The 22,506-nt window shown below is 38.9% G+C and overlaps 1 protein-coding gene across 3 annotated transcripts in view; it reads right to left on the minus strand.

Moving 5' to 3' along the window:
* The window catches only part of KIAA1217 (KIAA1217 ortholog), a 354,324-nt gene that overhangs the window by 211,703 nt on the left and 120,115 nt on the right, over nt 1–22,506 (minus strand). For 2 of the 3 annotated variants that reach the window (XM_085050498.1, XM_085050510.1), the window contains exon 1: nt 17,325–17,559. The exons of the other annotated variant lie outside the window; for it this stretch is intronic. In XM_085050498.1, coding sequence (XP_084906624.1) covers nt 17,325–17,544 — 220 coding nt within the window. In that variant the 5' untranslated portion in view covers nt 17,545–17,559. Of the gene's footprint in view, nt 1–17,324; nt 17,560–22,506 lie in introns of those variants that run through there. 3 annotated transcript variants of the gene reach the window in all.

Consider the following 22,506-nt stretch of genomic DNA (forward strand, 5'->3'; position numbering starts at 1 on the left):
AGACTGCATTACTGAGCAACACCAAACACCATTTCCAGCAGAAATCTTTCCTCATTTTTTGCTGCCATGAGGAGGATTACATTACATAGCACTGTACAAAGCCCATTTATACAATTCTACTTTTTTAATCTGGCTATAAAAATAATCAGCTCAACTCCTCATATTAATCATAGAAATATTAATACAAGACACTAACTACCCTTTTGCTGTGAGATTTTCTTCTGTATGCTAAATATGAGAGTCATAAAGTTTATGCTTCCCATAAGTTGCAAGAAATTGTGTTTTACTACAGAAAGGTAACATCAAAAATAATTACTGTTATAAATATACAGCAAAATACAGTCACACTTGGCATATATCAAGGTTTTATGTGAAAAACTAAGCAAAATGCCAGCTGCAGTATGGTTTTCCTTTTTTTTTCCCCAGATGTACAGTGTGAAAATCACTTATACTCAAAGAAAGTAGAAAAAAAAATGTTTAAAATAAAAAACGTTTAGAAATATAGGTGGGTTTTCATGTAACAAAACTATCCACCTAGTAAAAAGGGGCCAAATTAGTCCAAGTTTCCCCAAACAAGAAATAATTCTGTTTAAAAAAATATTGTGGAATGTATTTTTTTGAGATATCAGTATTATATGGTGGTTTTCTCCCTTCTGAATCAAAACCACATGAGTTTACAATTTACAAGTATACCACCATGCTACCTTTACCAGTATTATTTTTAACAGTCTTCCCTCCCCATCTTTCCAGGGTCTCCTTTCATTAGGAAGTGAAATCCATTTTATTACCAGATCCCTTCCCTGTAGGCACTCCATTATATACTTTTTTTCATGAATCAACACATTTTAATCTAAAAATTAGTCAGGTGCCTTGTCCCACTGTGCTTCATATTTGAAAGCTGCCTAAATTTCCACCCCACAGATTCTCAAGAGCACTGTGTAATTATTTCTTTTTGTGCTAGAACTATCTTTTATGTACAAATCCTCCTATGTGTGAGACAGTAATTGTATTTCCTCTCAATTTTCTTTTTTACAGAGTCAGACAAATCAAGGATTTTAATCTCCCCTCATAAAACTATCTCTCCCTTCTCTAAGGCATTTTAGAAACTTGCCTAGACTCCTAAAACAGTTTGAATTTACTGTTCTTATGTATATATGATCACACTGGCACAGATTTTTGTGCGCTATACTTTACACATACCTTACACCAAGCAGCACTATGGCTTCCTTGCATGGGAAACATGCTTCCTTATACTGCCAAATGTCAGATGATCCATGCTGCAATCAAATCTGTCCACTTTCCACAAAAGTCTCATTTTGATGCCTCAATTATCTTGTGATTTGCACTCCCATGCCTGTCCAGTCTCTCCCTGATACAAGCTCCCAGGTGCCTGTCTGTGCACTTCTGGCTGCAGTCTTCATCCTCCTTGCACTGTTTTCCAACTCACGTGCTCATCCCATTTCTTCTACATGAAACTCCAGTCTTCAGCATCATCCTTCTGGTAATTTGTATCATCAAGACTTTTCTCCCAGTATTGTTGCTTTTGTGGTACAATCAGTAATGGAAACATTTCCTAAGACTGATCCCATAGTCAGTCCTTGGGAAATCCTTTGGTGACCTCCAACCAATCCTCCAGCTCTAATTTTGCTTCTAGTTAATTTTTTCATTCTCTTTTCCCTCCTTCAATTCATTCGCAATTCCTGTGTTAACAAATCTCTACACAGCAGATGACAAACACAGTATTTTGCTGAAGTCCATATGGATATATCATCTCTTTTTTCCTTTAGAGAATTAGCTTAGCTATTTTTTCAACTAAAGGTATCAGCTTAGTCAGGCACGACCTCCTTGTGGAGAGCCTACATTGCATCTTAACTCACTTATCATGTCTTGTGTCATTTGCCTTTTCTTTCCTTAAAATATTTTTTTCATTTTTTTTGGAAAAGATTTTACATAGTATTGAGATTACAGTAATGTTCTTTAATAGAGTATTTTTTTTTCCAATTTAAGTACTATTTTTCATTTATTTCCCCAGGTAATACCAACTGATGTGATATATTTATTAAAAGTACTTGCTTTTGGCATTGAAATATTATGCAAGTTCTTGGCTGTGGATTATACGGTCTCTTCTGATTGAAACAATTATATAATTTAAGTTTTGCTTCCCCCTGGAGGTAAGAATTTCCATTTCTGCATAATCATTCCTATTAGTAGCCCTGCATTTGTCTCAGGTTCCATAGAATCATTAAAATATGAAGAGTGCTACCTATTACATCTAAAATCCATCCATCTATATCACCACTAATGTCAAAATTCTCTTTTTTTCTCACTGACTGCATTTCAATTCTTTACTTTTTGCAATTTTTTAAAGAAAAGTAGTTACATCTTTGTTAAGTGGATTCTTAGACACTTACAATTCATTCTCGTGTTTTCTGATTTTTAGGGTACAGTTCTCTGCATTGGCCAATCCTCCTTCCATTACTTTCAGAGTCCTTGCTTATGCTTAATACTATTTTTAGGCTGATTATTTATACAATGAAATATGGGGAACTGCTTTACAATGTATCTCAATTATATATTTTTATTAGTTTGAGCAGTTTCTTCGAACCTTGGGTTCAGGATGACATTCATGCCTGCCTTATATAGTATTGCCTTCACTTTTTACTCCAAATTAATTAACTGCTGCCTGCAACTTCTCAAATATTTCTCCACTGGAAACCTTACAGACCTAAGTCGGTTTCTGAGTCATTCTCTCCCCTGTCTCCCCATCCACCTTTGGATTACTGTAATACTACCTCAGTAAAGCTTTTCTCTTAGTTTTTCTTCCATTTTTTTTTCTTTATTTGTGGAAGTTCTATTTTCATCCCATCTTCCCTTTCTCAAAGCTTTATACCCTTAATGTGCACAGACACCCAACTATATCCACTTGCCAACAGAGGCCTTCCTGGATACATTGCCATTTTTTGGATAACACCTCTTTTCCCTTTAGCATAGATAGCTTCCATGCACCAGCCTGGATCCTTACATGGATGCAACAACACTTCCACCATTCACACTGACCTCACCCAAACTCTCAGCCAGATGAGATGGGATTCTTTCTGTAACTAAATCTTTATGTCAAAATTTTTACTAACAATGGAATTAGCTTTTCCTTGCTAGCTATCACCACAGAACATTGTTCCTTTATCCATTTTTGTAGTCTCATTTGTCCAGTTTTAATTTCTCTGTGCCCTCAAGGCTTGTACAGGCGTCACATGGGTCTCTCTTGCACTTTCTCCTGTATCTCATTTCATCAATTTGAAACTATTCTCATCAGTCCCAGAAAATGACAAAGCTGCATATTGTCCACCCACTCACAATGACCTTATTTTGTTGCTGAAATGTAATAATGAAACTGCCTAAAACTTTCTTCCTTTCAAAATCTTCTCTAGGGATGATCTACAGAACAGATCAACTAGAGATCATCTCAGCTCTCACCTGTGCCATTCTCCATCTTTTTATGGTCCTTGTTGATCCACTCCATCAGGAGTCTCACAGTCACTCTTCACTCAAAATAGCATTTGTAAGAACTTTTCCCATTCCTCTCTTGTTTCTTTCCAGGTTAAAGTATCTCATGCCCTTGCAAGCGGCAAACTTTTTACTCTCTAGATCCCCTTTGGTGTCCCCATCTGGTCTCTACAGGTAATCAATAATGATCACAATCTGAACTCAACCTGTGCTTTAATTTTTATTAGATATCCATCTGACATGCAGGAACTGACTTGGATGCCTGTGCTCACACGGTTCTTTTAATTTCCTTCTGTAATTTAATGCACCTAAAATGCTGACAACAGGAGAGAACAGCACGGAGTAATTTTACAACAATGGTCTATTAATATACCATATATACTATTTTAATGCATTAACATTACCATCAAACAGATTCACAGCCCAGCCAAAAATTCTTAACGTCTTTACTTCTCTCCCATTTTAGTGTCTCTGAGTCCAATTACAGTCATCTATCAGTACTGTCATAAAGTAACCCAGATCTTAAACTACCCCTTCAATGCAGTCTAGACTTTACCAGATGGAATTAGCTGTATGATCCCAAAGCTTTCTCCTGTTTCCCCAACAATTCATAATGAAAAGACCTTCATGAAATTCAAAGAATTGTCTTTAGATGCATTATGCTTAATTGTCCAGATACAACATTTATAAGGCATCCTGTACCATACTGAAAATACCAGAACTTCAGCATAGCAGGGAGGAACATGCTCCTTCCAAACACCTATTTATTTTAAAGTCAGCATTACAACATCCACTAAAGCTAACTCAGGGAGACTGAATACCCATTTTATTTGGCTGAAGCAGTTTTTAAAAGATGAAAGGAACATTCTCCAGGATGTCTCACAGGATGCAATTCCTTTAACAAACGGCATGTCTGGATTTAATAAGCAGACGCATTTCTTTATAAACTGCAGAAACAGTTAAAAAGGCCTTCTTTGGAGTCAAATGTATTGGAAAGAAGGTGGAAGAAACAATAGAACCCTTTAAAGGTAATGCTTACATTACTATATGAAGTCTTTCATAATATACAACCACACTATTAGATTAACCTAGCTACAAATTTTAAACCTGATGTTAGAGACAGTAAATACACACTAAGCCAGAGTGTGTTATATTATTGTGACACTTTGAGCACGTTGATATGTTGCTGGTCAATGTTATTTACTATCATTACGTCCACACCTGCTCAGCAGCCACATCCAATAAAGCATTTGTGTCCTCATCGTAGCTCAGCCTTGCAGCTCTTCAGTTCCTCAGATAAGACTGTGGCAAGTTGGACAGGCTGCAAATATAACTCCCTGCTGCCCATGGGACACAGACAGAGACATGTCCTTGCATCCCTTGGCTGGTGGAAAGGGAGCCATCAGAACGTACCTGGCTGAGGAAATGTGCTCCCCAGCTCCTAACCTGTCCAGAGGGCTGCAACAGTGCTAATTACACACAGCAACAGGGTGCTCAGGCTGCCAGCAAATGACAGGTGAAGGGGCCCCAGCTCTTATAGATGGATGGAGGTGAGAGCAAAACCAGACAGATAAATAAGGAATTGCATTACTCCTACTGTAGAATAGTGTTTTTAAGGCTGGGAGAAACCATAAATCTTGCTTGCTATCAAACAAAGCCAAAGAACTCTGTAGCCTGCATACAGAGTGAGTGACCATCTAAATTTGCCAGTACAAGTCACTCTTCTTCCCCTCCTTACAGCTGGTTGTCTCACATATCAAGATACATTAAAAAACTGAAATCCATGCATCTATGAATATTGCCTATCAACACTCAATAGAGCTGCTGAATACACACCACTTTGGTTTAGCAAAAATCATGTGATAATTGACAATATTTATGACAATGTTTAGTACCAATGCAGATAGGATCCAATTCATATTGATTGCATCAACCTAAACCCACTATTTTCTTTAGTTGTTTGAGGTTTTTTGCTGTTTTGGAAATTCAGAAGAGCTCTGACAGTTTCACAGCACTTCCCTTCTGAATAAGTATGTAAATATCTTGTGTAGCTACCAAGGGACTTAAACATGCTGCTGATTTTACAAGGCTTGCCTGTGCAAAGATCACATAATGTAGTAAGTGGAAAGGGTGCTTCCTCTGTTTACCTGAAGTCTATATAAGTCCAGTTTCAGTGAACTGAGAGAGTAAAACAGAAAAGCTCAGAGCCCAAACATACTTTTTTCAATCTTTGGAAACATCTAATCTGAAAATTAAAGCCGAAGCACTTGCAACTGGTTTTGAAGTTACTGAATGTATTCTTTTGAAAATCACTGAAGACTAAAAAAGGTACTTATATCAATTTCTGTACAAATAATTTTGTAGTAATTTAAAAGAGATCTTATATAGTATTTGTTTCTTCCTCAGCACAAGCATAATCAGATGTTTATTCAGTTTTTCCATTGAAAATATCAGTAATGTTGTCTGCCTATATATCACCTTTCATTTAAAAAATTCAGAATCCTTTACAAGGGCTTCAAGTATTTTAACCATGTATCATCATGGTGAAATGAAGACACAGATTTTGCCACCAATCCTGACTTGTTCAGAATTCAGTTTCTGAAGAAGCTCCTAACACACACCTCATCCCTTTACAGCACCCTTAATCCACCACACAACCCCTGCCCCAAACAGCACCCTGTGGCATGGCTGAGGTAAGGGAGTCCTGACTGCTCCATCCACACAGGTTGTGTCTGTATTTCCACCTACTAAAATACATTTTTTTTTAACAAATCTTCTGATCAGGGATCCTCAGTCCTGGCAATAAGCAGATTGCCATTCCACACTGACACTGCCCACAGGTCAGCCACCTCTAATTCATCACGTGTCTTCATAGCAGCTACAGCAAACATGCACAGAAAACGATTCCAACTGTAAGTGGATTCATACCTGCCCTTAATGACCTCTAAGCAAACATACAGATGAAAATCATAAACAAGTTTACTTAGAACTTTTTAGAGGGTTAAGAAACTCTCTTTAGAAATAGTCCTGTGACAATCTACAGGATCTTTCATCTCATGTGTTAGCTTTTCTAATGATGCAAGAATATCTAGTAGCATCAGCTGGCTGCATTTCCTCACTGCTACAGAACACAATGTGCCTCCTGGAGAGATAAGGACACTTGGGCAAACTTGCTCACATATCTCTCCTGCACAGTGTCTGACAAACTACTGAACGCCTGAGCTCCTCGGCCACACCTCCTATCAGCATCGTTCTAAAACGGCCAGTAAATACTGGATTTGGCTTTCAAACATGGAACATGACAAGACTTCTGCTTGAGAGATTACATTTTATCAGAATTATTATATGTAATAAATAGCTATATGTTCCATAGGATATGAAGATATGAGCTGCTGCATGCCATTGAGCGGCACAGAGCAGCTCCAACTGCCAGGAATGTGGATTAAGTCAATGTACTGATAAGCATTACAGAACTTTTTCAGGAAGATAAAAACCAACTGGTGTTGGGACTGTGAGCTTAAACACGCTGTGATGAAGAGTGAGAATTAAGGCTGCACCTGCTATATTCTACCAAGATTTTCACAGAGAGGTTGGAAAAATCTCTATCGTGTCATCTGCAAAAAAAGGCTTGTGTTTATGGGCAGAAAAGAGACTAAAGAAGAATCAGTGCTTTTAGTCGTAACTTGTCATTTAAAATTTAACTCCTGGTTTACTAGTGAGAGGAAAATACAGAAATCACTATTAAACTGCTACTGTAGTTCACCTCTGTGGATCTTTATGGGTCAGCTGTGATGGAGCAATGTTCTGTACTGTGCACCAGGGAAGGAGCCTGGAGCCTCACACATTTTCCTCCTAAAGCTTTTGGCTTTGCACTGGTGGAAATTTCCTTCCTTTGACAAAAGATAATTTTCTGCATTTTTCAGTGATTAGCTGACTAAAATTAAAAGCCAGTCCATTTTTGACTTGAAAAATTACAGTTTTCATGCAAGGCTGAACAGGAATTACTAAATACAGAAGATGACTACAGGCCACCATTTTTATCTCCAGATGCATAGTTTAGTTTAGATTTAGCACATGAGTTAAAGGAGAGATCAAGGCTATTGCCAGCGGTATTCAGTCCTTGAAAAAGGAGGGTATTGCTAAATGAAGCTCCTAGATGGTTTCAGGGAGTAGCTCCATGGCATCCTGGATGAGACAGCAACTCCTAACACTCCTAGAACAAGCAACAACCTCAGCATTAATGTTTGAGGAGGTCATGTCAATAAGGCACCCAAGGGGATTTCATGCAACTAGGAACACCACTGAAATCTTTCATTTACACTCTGTTAAAATAACTTGCCAGTCAAGCAGGAAAGAAATGTTTTGTCTGCTACAAACCATCCAGCTAACTAGCAGCAGCTGCCCTGATGCTAAGTATCACTGTTCCCTAATTTCACAAGTTGCGAAGACAAGCATGGCAGTGGGTTAATTAAAACGAGTCTCTAGAACTGCATCACAATTTTCTAGCAAAGACTAGCTTGTAAGAATGTGGAAACAAACAAAATATGTATGTAGTATGTACTAATTATGTAAGCTTCTCTTTACTCTGCTTCTAATTATATTTGGACATAGTGGCATTTGAACAGAGGTATCTTTTATGGAGAAATACTGTATGATTGATAAGCCTCTTAACTCCTCTAAAAATACAGAAGTAGATTACTTGGAACAAGTATTGTTTGCACTTCTATTCACTTTACATGCAGTGATACACATCAGCTTGACGATATTAGAAAAAAACCCAACCAATGCACTATAAACTAATATTTAGTCATCAGCAAGTAAGTTCCAGTTACACTCTTTTCCTACTTAAAACTATCTCCTGAGCAGCTAATTCCAGCCTGATATTTACTCAGCAGTAACTACCACCTCCGTGCCTCCCAGACACTTCCCTGGGAGCTGCAGGTAGATGACTTGTGTCGAAGCACATACTCACTTGGGCATGAGCATTACACAGGATCTTCTGGTGCCAGAATGACCTATTTTAACCATCACTAAAGGCAGTACTATTTAAACTGTTTACTTGATCCTGAAGGACTTCTGAGGTTGCGTAGAGATAGCTTTTCATGTCAGCAGTCCAATTTGCCCCACACCAAGGCTCTTGCCCAGCTATGGACTATGCAGAATAAAGGGCTGGGATCTACAGAGCCTTGCAGAGGAAGAGGTCAGTCAGTTCCACTGAGGTCAAGACATCATTCAAAGTGATACTTCAGTTATTCAAGCATGAAGAATAGGAAAAATAATTACCTGAACTGCAGTCAAATGGTAATGTGAGAGGTAATTCAGCACAGAGGTAAACTGAATCCTGTAAGTGCATACACTATATAACAGTGAGAAACACAGCAAGGTGGTGGATGAGCCTCAGATAACTACAAACAGTGTGCACAGGATCAGTAGGAAAAGCAAACTGCACAGTGAGATGTGCAGGCTGGAAAACAGCCGAGTGAAACCTGTGAGTTTTCATGTCTAGTGCATAAACTGAGTGCATGATTTTAACATTGCCTGGAACGTCCAGCATGTGAATGAGGTCATTTATCATGCACTCAAGGCTTCACTGAGAAATCTGTGCCACAAAAAAATAACTGATAGGTCAGCATAAAATGTGTTTAAGGGAAGCTAGACTTTGGCCTCAAACTTCTGGACTAATTTTAACCCCTGACAGAACATCATTGCCAGAAGATAAATCTGCAGCCTCAGAAGGAGGTGATGCACAATCCAGGTCCTGACTGCCAGCTCAGGCTCTGCAAGGTGACAGCCAACATGCAGCCAGCCAGCACAGCTGTCTCTGAAGCCTGCATGTTAGCCAGGCACTGCCTGCACCTCACACAGCAGGGCTGCACCTACATCTTCTCTGGCTAAACCTCTTTTCCCCTGTATTCCAACAACAGCTGCTTAGAAAGTTTAATTTCAAACAATTAATGAAGTCTATCTATGTCACATCTAGATGCTGCAGATGAATTTGGGTATTGGAAGACAGGAGGCTGAGGAGACATCTCCAAAGTTTTCACTGCTCAGGAAGCTACTCATATTGAAGCTACAGCAAGGACCTTAGCATGTTCACAAACTCGAAGTATGAGGCTCAAGATAAACTTTATCTAGGCCAGGACAACCTCAACCTATGTCAGCAGGAGATGGCCATCATAAAACACGTTTCCCAGTAACAAAACAACTTTGCCTGTTCTTAAATCTCTGGATACTAACACCCTGGACATGTTCAGCGAGCTAGCTGTGCATTCCAGATATTTTGATTTTTTATGCATTAGCAGCTTTGCCTTTTTTTTTTTTTTTTTTAAGCAACATAACTACTTGATGGCTGGGCCCTGAATTTTCTCCCTTTTCTTGAAATGAACAGCAGGCCTGGGTGACTACTTATTGCATAAATGCCTTAGTAGACAGAGAGAGGGCAAAGAAAAGATGGATCCATTACTCAATGGGAGAAGACAGTTTTTAACAAATAGTGTGGGGCAAGCAGAATTTTGAATGCCTTTCCCATATCAGACTTCAAGAAGAGGGTCAACTGTGACCACATGTCTTCCATAATTAATACCAGCAAGAAAATCTAAAAAGAAAAGGAATGAAGCCAGACAGTCTGCTGGGATCTTATGAACCTCATCCCAGGGTACTACAAGAACTAACTGATGAAAATTTCTGTGTTCTTAATATTTACCTGAATTCACTCAGGATGGGTGAAATACCAGAAGATTTAGAAAGAGCTGATGTTGGGTCCACAATTATAATTCTAGAAAGGATTTAGGAATTAAGATCATCTAGAAATGACTGCCTTTCTGGGTCAGGGGGAAACCCTCAATGCCTAGAGTTAAAAGATGATTAACAGCAAAAATGGTTTTAGGAGTTAATCAGAAGCTTAAAACATTACCATGCCATTGTGCAAAAAAAACCTGTAATTGCACAAGGATTTATAAACATTTATCTGCAATAATTGTAACTTAATCCTTCCACTGCACTCAGTGATGCAGTACCATGTCCAGCTTTGAAAATCCCATTTCAGAGGATGATGTGAGCTAACCTCAACATTCGTATTAAAGAAAGTTCAATCCATCTCATCACTTAATTAGCAGACAAGAATAACAACAGATAGTGATAGGAGCTGACCTTCAGCCTAGAAGGATCCTACAGTCCATCCACCAAAAAAGCTTATCAAATACAAGGAATGTTAAATACATTGCTATTTCTTTTTATCACATTTCAATGATGTTCTTTCCACTTTCGATCAAAATCCTCTCAACTGTAGAACGACTCCTGTCTTGACATCATACAAATAAACTCTAAAACAGAACTCACAAGTAACTTTTAAATCTACTTGAATATTCACAAAATTCAATAAATGCACAAATCTGAAAGTTATGCTTTCGATTAAAACTCTAGTTCTTGTTTTGATAAAAGGGCACACTCAAAAATTATACATCCTATATTAATGGGGTCAATTCTGGATAGGAAAAAACTGCTTCACAGAAACAGCCAGGCTTGAGGGGATTTTGACAGAAGGAGTAATATTTCTGAGCCTTCTCCGCCAAATTTTGCAAAATTAGTCCAGACTTGCATGGTGCCGTTTGACTGGCATCTACTGAAATCTCTAATACTGAACTACTATGGTTCCAGTTGAGTCATGTCACTTAGGTGACACTCTTACACTTTTATAAATTTTGTATATACATGAAAAGTTATATACTCGGTATGAAATATATGCTTACATCCTAAACATGTCAAAATGACATTGATAAGTTGCTTTATGGAACAAGTATCTAATGAGGAGCATTTAAATACCTACAATCTGTGCCATCTAATCATTCCATTAATTTAATATAAACTTCAAAACCTCCGACAGATTTCAGAAAGACACAATTAAAAAAAAATTAACCTTCAAAAAATTAAACCTAATTTCTCCCAAAACTGTAGCCTCCCCAAAACTCCCTTATCTGTATGGTTTAAGCGTTTTTTGAGCTGTGGAGAGAATTGGTGGAGTTTTTGCACATCCCCTGTTATTAGCCCTTAGAGTAGAACAAACAGAAGATCCTGAGCTTCCCAAGGGGATATACAGAGCTCTCCTTTTCCTGCCAGATCCCAGAGGAGGAACTTTTAAAGTGGCTATACCTTTGCAATTGGAAAATAGTTCTGTAAGCAATGCAACTACTGTAACTTAGTTTCCAAAGCAGCTATTTCTTTTATTATTTTTTATTTGGGATTGACTACTGTCTTGGTAAACTGAATTATACTTAGGCTGCAGTATACATTCAATTCCAAAACATTTCCATCAGAATTCATTGAATCTCATCCACAGTCTGAATCTTCTTCTCCAGTGAATTATGAGAGCTGTGAGCTCCAACCTCAGCTTGTCCCTGGGGTATGGCTTTTATGAGGTGTCACCCACATGTGAAATCTCTGACGTGCAAGAAGAGTTGAGCACACACTGCAGCTTTTCCCTGAACACAATATCAATCAGGCCTTCCTTCTCCAACCAGCCAGCAATTTCCCACTATCTTATAGAAAACTATAGGCATGTACTACTTGACAGGTACAGAACAGGGTACCCTACACAGCTACTGTGTACACAGTAGATCATAGAAATGCAGTGTTTTTGAGACCCTTACCTCTCCATCACAATTGCACAAATTCAGATAATAGGTAAGTAGGTTATCAATGAAAGAAAGCCTGCCAGGAATTTTTGACATGACCAATTTCTGCAGGAAATCATGCTTAAAAAACCAGCTAAAATATACTTTAAGCTTGGGTCTGAGTCATGACCTCACAGCAAATAAGAACAGAGGTAAGCCTTTCCATTCATTACCTAAACAAATGTCCAGACATTCAGTTTTCAATAACCATAACTCCAGTTCATATACTGCATAATCTTAACTGGAAGGAGGCATGTTCAGCTACCCTATTCATCCTCCAGGTGAAGTCATACTTCAGCAGCTATAGAAATAAATGTTCATGTAGGCAATTGAAAGAATGTCTACAGTCTCATACCTGATGTCTATTTCTACATTGCAACTATAAATTCCAGGAGTTATTTTAATGCTCCTTTCCAGCTTGAATTTTTTAATCTAGATTTATTTTGTAATGTAATGGTCCATGTTATTTCTCTATTTCTAATACTAATATACTAAAATGAAACAATATAGTCCCTATAGGTTATCAAAGCTATGTGTCTCAAACTCAGAATTTTGAACCATTAACTATGATTTGCACAACTGATATGAACCCTAGTTTCACTGTAGTTTTTCAGACTACTCTGAAAGAGTAGAATTTCTGGTTTTTCTTTTTTTTTAAAAATCACAGTAAAAATTCTGCATTTTGAAGCAAAAAAAATGCACTGGCAGTAAAAAAGAGAACTAGCATTACATTTGTGACATAAAAACCATTTCTATATACAAGTACTTACAAGACCTGTGATCTCTGCCTTGATGAATCTAAAACAGTTGCAGAGGAAACAAAACCACTGTAGGCTAAATACAAACGTTCTTTGCTTTGCTATTCTTTTAATAATGAACTTCCTTGGATGGCAAACCCCTAGTCTTACATGTGTTCTGTATTTGTAGGTACATCCCTGACAGGAAATGCTGTGAAATGGAAGTTCCTGACAAATAAAGTTCTTGGCCTTAAACATTCCATAGATATTACTTGAATGTCAGAAATAATAATTTCCAAACTTTGGCCATGATTCAATATGTCTTTAGTTTAAAACCATAATGTTCTTGGAGATAATTAGTAATTCATATATGGGTTATATAGTCATTGGAGTTCGTCATAAAAACAAAATAGGGAAAATATAATTAACTCCACTTTCTATGGTGCTATTATTGCTTGTTTTGCATGAAGAATCCAAAGCTATGAATCCCACTATACTCCCAAAATCCTTTGGCCCCCATCTAATAAAGGGATGGAGCAAACAGGTTTTGTCTAGTTTTGGATCCAACTGAATATAAGATACCAAAAGGTTTAGTTTAAAAGTATTGACCTGGCATTCCAATCACCATGAACCACAAAGTAAAGTGCAGAGGAGAAACCAGGGAGGAAACTCTAATGGAGAAAAATAGAGTGAAAAATAAAGCAAAGTGAAACAGTGTGAAGCCAAATCATAAAGCAAATATCAAAACTCAATAAAAGGGCACAGAGAAAGGAAATTGAAAAGACAGACATTAGTATATTCTCTGCTTTTCTTGGAGGAAGGCGTGGGTAACAGAAATTCATAAAGTTCTACAATAAGTAACACATCCCAGAGGTGAAAAAATCCTATTTTAATTGATTCGGTCATGAAAGTGAAAATTAAAAAATAAAGGTTTACGTATCTCCGTTTTTTCTCTGAACCAGCAAACCCTAAAATGATTTTGAGTTTGCAAAGATAGTCCCTCACCAGTTGGGAAAAGCCAAAACTCAGACTGTCTCTGCAACCCTGTTTCCCACTCCATGTGCACATGCACTGCATTGCAGACTTTCCTTACCCACAACCCCATCCCATCCTTCACATGGCCATCGCCGTGTTCTCCTCACAAAATGAACAGGACTCATTTCATGTGCATGGAAGCCAATGATTCATCTTAGCTATTCTGGATGTGGACTTGTGGTTCATGCACTGCACGCTTGTTGGATCTTGGTCTGAAGACCAAGCAACAAATTTTGTAGCCTGGGTCTAAGTATTTCTCATTATAAAGTAAGAAGTTATTCTACTCCTTCCTTCCTCTTTAAGCAAGATGAACCTGGCATCCAGAGAAATTATGGTCAAAGTTGTCCATTAAATTCAGATGAAGAGTAACAGCTAAGTACGAGATGACCTTCTTTGAGTCCTTTGCATCAGACAGTACTTCATGCAGTAACACTGCAGCTGACACTGACTTCAGTTACTGCTACATGGTTTCAGCACTGCAAATCAGAGCCCATGGTCTCAGATTAGCACATCTAAGAACTAAACCAAAAAACAAATCCATACAGCCAGCATTCCTTGTGAAAGCTGAAGCAGTATGCCTGGCTATGCCACGCAGGCCTCAGTGGCAGAGGCAGAGAGAGCCTCTCCACCCTTTCATGGCTTTACCTACAAGGACTACTTTTGTCTCTGCCACAAGCTGCCCCTGTGCTAATAGAATACAACTTCTCAGTTGAGCACTACTGATCTTGCACAACACAGGGCAAGAATCCTGTAGAAAACCCCCTCAACATATAATTGAGTCATCATGCTTTACAGTCCCATTAAAATTATAGCCACAGTTTTGTATTTCCTATCTGTTAAGCGCTGAGCTTTGCTGGATTGCTGTCTGTTAGCGCCACTCATGCATGTTATCTCTTTGGTTTTAATTTAGAGCTTTCAAAGCAAGCAGAAATAGTGTCATGTTGCCCATGAAGACATGTAAAGTTCACCAGTAGGAATCAATCCAGACATCCCAGCCTGATCACCTGTGCACAGACCAGGATTTTAAGGTGTAGCACACACATACAGCCATGGGGTTTTACTGACATTACATGACAAAGAATGAAATTTGGTCAAACCCCTCTTCCATGTCAGGTTGTTCAGGACCCCATGCCCCACCTAACAGAGCCTCCTGCTCCCGCTTCTCCATTACAGCCCCTTTGACCCACCTAAAAGTCAATCTTCCTTTGCCACTTTTTTCTCCTCCAAACCCCAGTCTTCTTCCAATGGGAGCTTTCTGCCTCTCCTCACTATACTTTAACCATCTCATTCAGCCTATACCTTCCCTCTGCCACCTCTTCCACTCTTCCTCTTTACCATTTCAAGACCACATAAACAGCCTTGGCTACTGCTCATGCTGTCTTGCCTTGCCCCAGGGCACTGCCTTGTGGCATCTACACCCTTCACTGTTTCTTTTGGTTTCTGCTGCCCCTCCACCATCCAGGTCTGTACCTGCTTCTCACAAATCACTTTAGCCAATGCTTAGACTTTACTGGGGGTCACCCAGCCAGTCCATTTCCAGAGGGAAAAAACCCACACTCTGCATTTCCATCACCCATATAGATTCTCCATCCGGAAGTATCAATATTTGTTCTTCAAAATCTCTTACGAAAACAACTCACAGTAACATCTTGCCTAAAGTACAACAACCATCACAGTGCAGAAAGCCAGTACTTAAAGGGTTTAATTCGTGCTCAAAAAGACAGTAAGTGTAAGCTATAAATATTAAAAGCACAAGCAATGTTGCAGCACTGCTGATAGACACTAGATTTCTCTTTTAGAGAAATTTCACCTAAAACTCTGAGCAGTGAGTGCAACCCTTGCTTGAAGCTGTGAAGCATTACAGAGCCCAACAACATTTTGATAAAGTGAATAAAGGCAGGAACTGAGAGTGCCATAAAAATCACACCCCTTAAAAGGACACACTTTCTGTTCTGTAAATCCTGCATGATGCACCTTTTCTCGATGCACCAAATAAATGAGAGAACACAAAGGGAATAAACTGCTGTTTAAAAAAACTTTTGCATAGTGAAAAACATACTGCTACAGGATTTTCTATGAAAGTTTTCAAATTTTAAAAATTTGAGCAGGAAACATAATTTACTATAAAAATCAATAAATATTGGTTACCGGGGCAGAAAGAACTGTACATCTGGGTTTTTTTCAATAAAGGTTTTACTTTCTTGCAATACATCTCAAGATCAAAAATTAGTTTCCACAATACATCGCTAAATAAGCAAAATGTTCTATGAGTGAGATCAGAAATTTAATCCCTCCCACCTCCAGCTTTTGTATTTGCCCTCTTCTGCCATTAATAAAGTGCTTCAAACCCAGTTTCCTTTGTAGAAACAAACAGATCATCCATCTCCCTGAGTAAGGCTGGGTGCCATCACTTTTCCTTCTTCTGTGAAATAATAAAAGTCATACTGCAGGAAAAAGAAATTCTTTTAAACCTTATTCAGGCGGGAATAAAAACTGTGACCTTGGATGCCATGTGTGTGAAATGAAAGTACAGCTTCAAGTTACAAAGGTCTATAATCTGCATTTCTTTTTCCTCTGGATTTAGGATGGAGGGACAGCAATTTCTATACTGTAGTGAAAGGATTCTGCTTCTTGTTAATATTTAAATATAAACTCTATGATGAGTGCAATTAGAATACTACTGATAGAATGGCAACCTACCCTCATTTTACACCGTGCAGATTAAATGGCTACTTTCAAATGCAGTTCTAAGGAGAACTGTCACAAAAACTAAGTTAAAAAGAGGCAGTGTTCCTTCAGCCCATTGCTCAACAGATCAGTGAAAGTAGATTGTAATCTTATATTATCCTCCACATTTGTTTGCATTCTGAAAGCATATAAGCCTTTCCAAATACACTTGATCTGTTCAGTTTTTATACAAGAAATAGTCACAGCTGCCTTGTTAGGACCCATGAAGAAGAGTTTTACTTGCAGGCTTGAAAGATTCTGAGCCTGCACTGATGTCTATTTTCTCTTTATTTTTCTCTATGTAATCTCTCTCACACTTGCTAATAATTTCAAATCATTATTTCAAATAAAGCTTCACAACACAGTGGCACATTTAGACTGTAAAAGATTGTGATTTACCACTTTGACAGCTCAACATTTTTAGCTTGTATACAGCACCCAGCCCAAAATGAACAACAAAAATGTTTTGAGCCCTTTTATTTTCAAAACAAATGCTTTATGTGCAGCAATCTGTCGTTTAGAAACAATATACACACACACATACACACATATACCCCCTGTTATACAATGATTGATGTTTGGGGTTTATTAAAAGCACAATGATTGCAAATGCATTTGATTATTTCTTTTGCAGCATGAAATAACCAGTTACCTTTCAGGAAAGGAGCCCTCCGTGGCACAAGCCCTTCTGTGATTTCCACCTGCTCTTGCTGATGCTGTTTAACCAGGTTTCCTTCGCTGCCAGCTCTCAAAATCTTTTCACCTAGCCTAATTTTTCGTGATCGGCTGTTTAAATCTTCTTTCCTAGACAAAGGCGATTTAGGAGCTGTATTAGCTGACACAGGTCGAGCCAAGCGAGAGGGTTTGGACATCCTGCCTGTGCAGGAATGTACCTGCTCCGAAAGCAATTTCTAAAAAAATCCTTTGCAGCTCACTTTCCAGCACAGAGGCTGGGGAGTTTGTGTGTGCAGCGCAGCTGGATGTGAAGTGCTGTGCTGCCAGCCCGATCAGTTTTAAACACCAAGCGTTGGGTGGTCACGCAGCTCCCCAGACCTGTGGAATGCAAATGTGTGCTGGGGTAAAACAGATGACTCTGTCCCAGTGCTGAGCCCCAGCCACGCTGTGGGGAGCAGATGTTCTCCCAGGGACTGTCTGGAGCTCCCGGTGTGCACTGAGGAGCACCCTGGCATGAGGGGAATGCTCCACCTACGCAGGTAGAGCGTGAGAAACCACCCAGGCACGGGGTTACCTCTGCGTGTGGGACCCTCCTGCATTCCTCTCTCAAACAAACACTTTCTTGTTCCTGCAGATTTCTTCACAGTGTGCCAAAACCACACTGCTTCAGCGCTATATGGTAAATGCCTGATGTCAAGAGCACATTTGTCTTTGAGTTAAGCACGGGGCAAGCTTAAATTGGATTAAATGATGCATATTCTAGCACTGTATTATCTAACTCACCAAAAGAAAGGAAGGATTGACAGCAAATATGATCTCTCTTTGAAAAATGGCCCAAATCCCTTATTATTAACTGGTATTGTTTAGGAAGCAACACTGCACAGAATATTGCCCATTATAGTTTCCTCTTCTACTGGTACACATGTATCTAGAAAACCCCTGGCTTCTTGCACACTACAGATAATCATGTTCTTTACTGACTCGCCAAAGAAAAAATTCCTGACCTCAGGCTACATTATTTCAAATCTCAGTTCCTGGGTGCCCTTCTTTGAAAATGCCCAGGCAAATCCTGCCTAACTTTCTCTGCCAGCTCTGTGCTTGTGAATGCTGCCAAGACGAAGAGAATTTGGTCACATGAAAAGAAAATTCCATTAACTGTAATTTTGGAAGCAACTTCTAAAGAAAAACAACACAGTGCAAACAAAAGAAAACATAACAGCTACAGTTACAGTAAAATCTTCATGATGAATTTTAGAATGTATTTCTCAATATAGAAGGCAACCAGTATGCTGCATCTATAATAGAATATGAGGGTCCATTTTATTTCAAAAGTAGAACAAACATAAGCAAATCAATATTACACAAGCTAAAGTACTAATAGATATTTAGAAGAAATGCTTAACAAGCAAAAAGAAAGCAAAACACCACTAAATTGTTCAAGCCATTCCTTGTTTTCTGAGATGGCAATTGTGCAATGCAGTAAAACATTTTCCAAGTTATTTCCATATTTTTATTGAGAGTTCCATGTTGAATAGGTAATTGTTTATGCTTTCTCTATAAAGCATGGTGCCTATTGCTTTGTTGTCCCATCAAGAATGGGCCAGATTAAGTGCAATACAGCAAGCCTTGCCATGATATTATTCTGCATATTATATTATCAATACAGAAAGAACTCTGAGTGGGAAGATCTCTACTCACAAGGAGGGACCTGAGGGGCATGAGAGTAACTGGGCACATTAGCAGTGCTCAGGCACAGAAGGTTGTGCAGAAGATGATGAAGAACAGAAACAGGAGTGAAAAAAGATAATGAATGGAGAGTTAATCATGTAACTGGAGTGAGGAATGAGTGAAGAAGGAAGAGACAATGTGAAAGCCAGTACGTATGTGAGAGCTGAGTTGTACTGAGCCTAAGGAGTACTGTTATTCTCTCTCAAGATTTTCGACTGTTTGACCAACTGTAATTTTTAATACCTTCCATTATGATTCCTCATTGTGTAAGCTGAGAAAAATGCTGTATGCTTAAGAGGAGTTTTTAAGCAGTGACAATAATGCCTCTGACACTACAAAGACGTATTTTAATTCTTCCAAACACAGAACAATTGTGATATAAAATCCAGTCCTGAGTGACAACAAAAATAGTATTTCAGTTTTTGAATCACTACTGCTAAAGCAAAATCCTACTGAGATTGCTGTACATTACACATTCACTAAGCAGCATTATCACAGGTTGCTCGTGGAAAGAATGGCCTCATCTTTGAAGGAGAATGGAACTAGGTGGCCACGTTACCTGTGAACTGACAACAATTTAATTTCTAAGCAAGGCGAGGACACTGAGTTTGAGATTTTCCTAAGGCTCCCTCTAGCAACATAGCAAAAAAGATGGGGAAACGGAGATCTATACAGCAGCTTTTGACAGAAAGGCCCTAAGTTATCCATTTGGATGCCAAGGTGACACTTCTGCACTGAAAGACAGCAGCAACATCCTGGTTTTGACAAGAAAGAAGCTCTTTGTCCCTCAGCAGAGACACAGCCCTGCAGAAATGGGGCAAGTAAAACAAGTTCCTCAAACATGGGAAATTCCTGGAACACTCCTGTCAAAGAGGACCATTTTCAGTAATATCTCAGTGCCTGATGGCACTGTGTCCTGTGAGGAGAGACGGAGAGAGCTGTGCTTGCTCAGCCTGGAGGAGGCATCTGATCCATGTGCACAAACATCTGCTGTGGGGTTAAAAGGGGATGGAGCTGGGCTGTTCTCAGTGGTGCCCCACAACAGGACAAGAGGCAATGAGCACAAATTGAAACACAGAGTAGGGGAACTTAAGAAAAGGCTTTTTATACAGTGAAGGTGGTCAGACACTGGCACAAGTTGACCAGGGAGGTCAGGAAGTCTCCATCCCTGGAAATAAGCAACACCAAACCAGGCACAGCCCTGACCTACCTGCTGTAGCTGAGTCTATATAGCCTGAGCTGGGGGCTGGAGCAGGCAATCTCCATAAGTGCCTTCCCACCTGAGTTTCACCATTCTGTATTATTGAACTTATTCAAAGGCTTTTTATAACCTGGAAGCTTCAATATCTTAAAATCTGTCCAACAGTAGATGTACAGCCTTTCTCCAAAGTCACAGCAATTAAATTATCCCATAACTCTCTGCCGTTTCTGAGAGGATTTGCTTCCTTTCTGGTCATTCATCCGTTTTAGCCTCTTGTGGTCTGTGGCACAGTGTTCCCAAAAAATGTCTTGTTTGTTTGCTTTAAAGGCTCTGAGATGTGAAGCTGGTGATTCCAGCTAGGAGCATTAAATCCTTAAAAAAATAAAATCAACCCCCCCAAATGACCGAAACACCTAAAATCTCCACCCCAAAATCACCCAAAACTCTGAAGTAAACCATTCCAGAACGTAAGCTGAGGTTGCCTGGCTGACTGTAGACACAGTAAATCAGTGTTCTTGGGATGGAACAGCACGAGAGTGCAGCCCGGGGTCGCTGCCAGCTCCCCATCACCCACATGCCAGCTGCCCTGGAGGGCTGGGCTCCTCCCGACTGTGGGACAGGTCCCTTCCTGCCAATCCCTCCCTCTCCACCACAGGTTCTTAATGAAGCTCCCCAGGGAGCAAGTCTTTCATCAGCTCCCAGGCTTTACAAAACCCCAAGCTGCTCTTTTGAACTACTTTAAAAAAAACCCCAAACAAACCCACAAAACCAAAAATAAACAAACAAAAAAAGACCAAACTAAAAGTTCAAAACAATCCCAGCCCCTTTTCCCTTAGATTTTAGATAGCCAGCTTCAGCTAGGTAGAAACATCATATTGATGCAACATACCATTAAGCAAAAAGTAGTTCAGTTTGTCAGGTTTTCGTAAAGTGCTGTAGGAAGTTTTCTAGTGCTTTGGGCCAATGAATAAACTCTACCACAGCCTCACACAGCAGAAATTAATATTAAGGGACCAGCAGTGCAGTCTATGCTTTTGAATAATCACATATATGTAAACGAGTACTATTTTTAGAAAACCATACACTTTCCATACACTGTTTAAAACACTGTCCTTTTAGTTTGAAAACTAACTTCTTTCTTTCCTAGAAAATAAATTACTGCTGAAGTATGACAACAAGAATTTGTTACGAGTTAGCTAACAGAAGGCATTTTTACCATAGCATATTAGATAGGTTACGATACAGCTATTAACTTAAGCAATGTTTGTGCCCTCTGGGATAAAAGAAACGTAACTATAGATGTTATTAATCCAAACAAAGCATTTGCAAAGCTTGAAATCTCCTTTTTTGGGCAACCATGAAGTTCTAGTTTACATTTGCACGTAAAGAGCTGGGGAGGGGAGAGGATCCCTCACATGTGAACCAGGAAAAATTGGGAGTTGATGCTGTACAGTTCAGGATATGGTGTTTTCTCAGCCTCACCAAATCCCCATCAAATTTTGGCCTGCAAATATCTAAAGAGAGAAAGGCGTGTGTACACAAATATTCCAACTTCAGCAGACTCTTTCTAAACTGTTGACAGGCAACAACTGCTACACCAGTAAATGGAAGTTGCAGGTGCAGAAGTTAAAACTGCAAATTAATGAAGTCTTCTCTTTACAAAATTACGCAAGTAACCAGATGGCATAACATTTTCAGCATGAAATGAGAAATAAATGTATAGGCACCAAAAGAACAAGATCAGTGATGAAAACAATTTCAGATGCAAGTCACAGATAGGTATGTAATGTAAAAATAATAAAAAAAAAAGCTTGGTGCTTCAGAGAGCTACATTTTCTAGTAACTGAAGCATGCAAAATTAGTGACAAGTTAATTTTGCAGATGTTAAAGCTTTCTTAGAACTATGTACCAGTGCTTCATTTCTCCATATATGATTTCTGAAATAGTTGCATAATACAAAATATGCTTGACATTCAATATATTGAGACCCATTTTAAAACATTTCACACAGATCTGAAGGCATTCTTGCTGGGAAAATAAACCATGCAAAAGGAACTTAGTCATTCATTCAAAGACAAGTGAACCCCTCCAACAGAAAGCAGGCAGTAATTATGGCAAGTCCTGTTACTCTTGAATATGGTCTTAAAAAGGAAAGTCTGTTAAGGGTCCTGCTGTAATATAATAGCTGCCTAGAAGATGCTATAATTAAAGCAGAGTTGTCATTTATATC

This window comes from Lichenostomus cassidix, chromosome 2, assembly GCF_008360975.1.
Source record: "Lichenostomus cassidix isolate B80296 chromosome 2, HeHo_3.0, whole genome shotgun sequence".
Taxonomy (NCBI): domain Eukaryota; kingdom Metazoa; phylum Chordata; class Aves; order Passeriformes; family Meliphagidae; genus Lichenostomus; species Lichenostomus cassidix.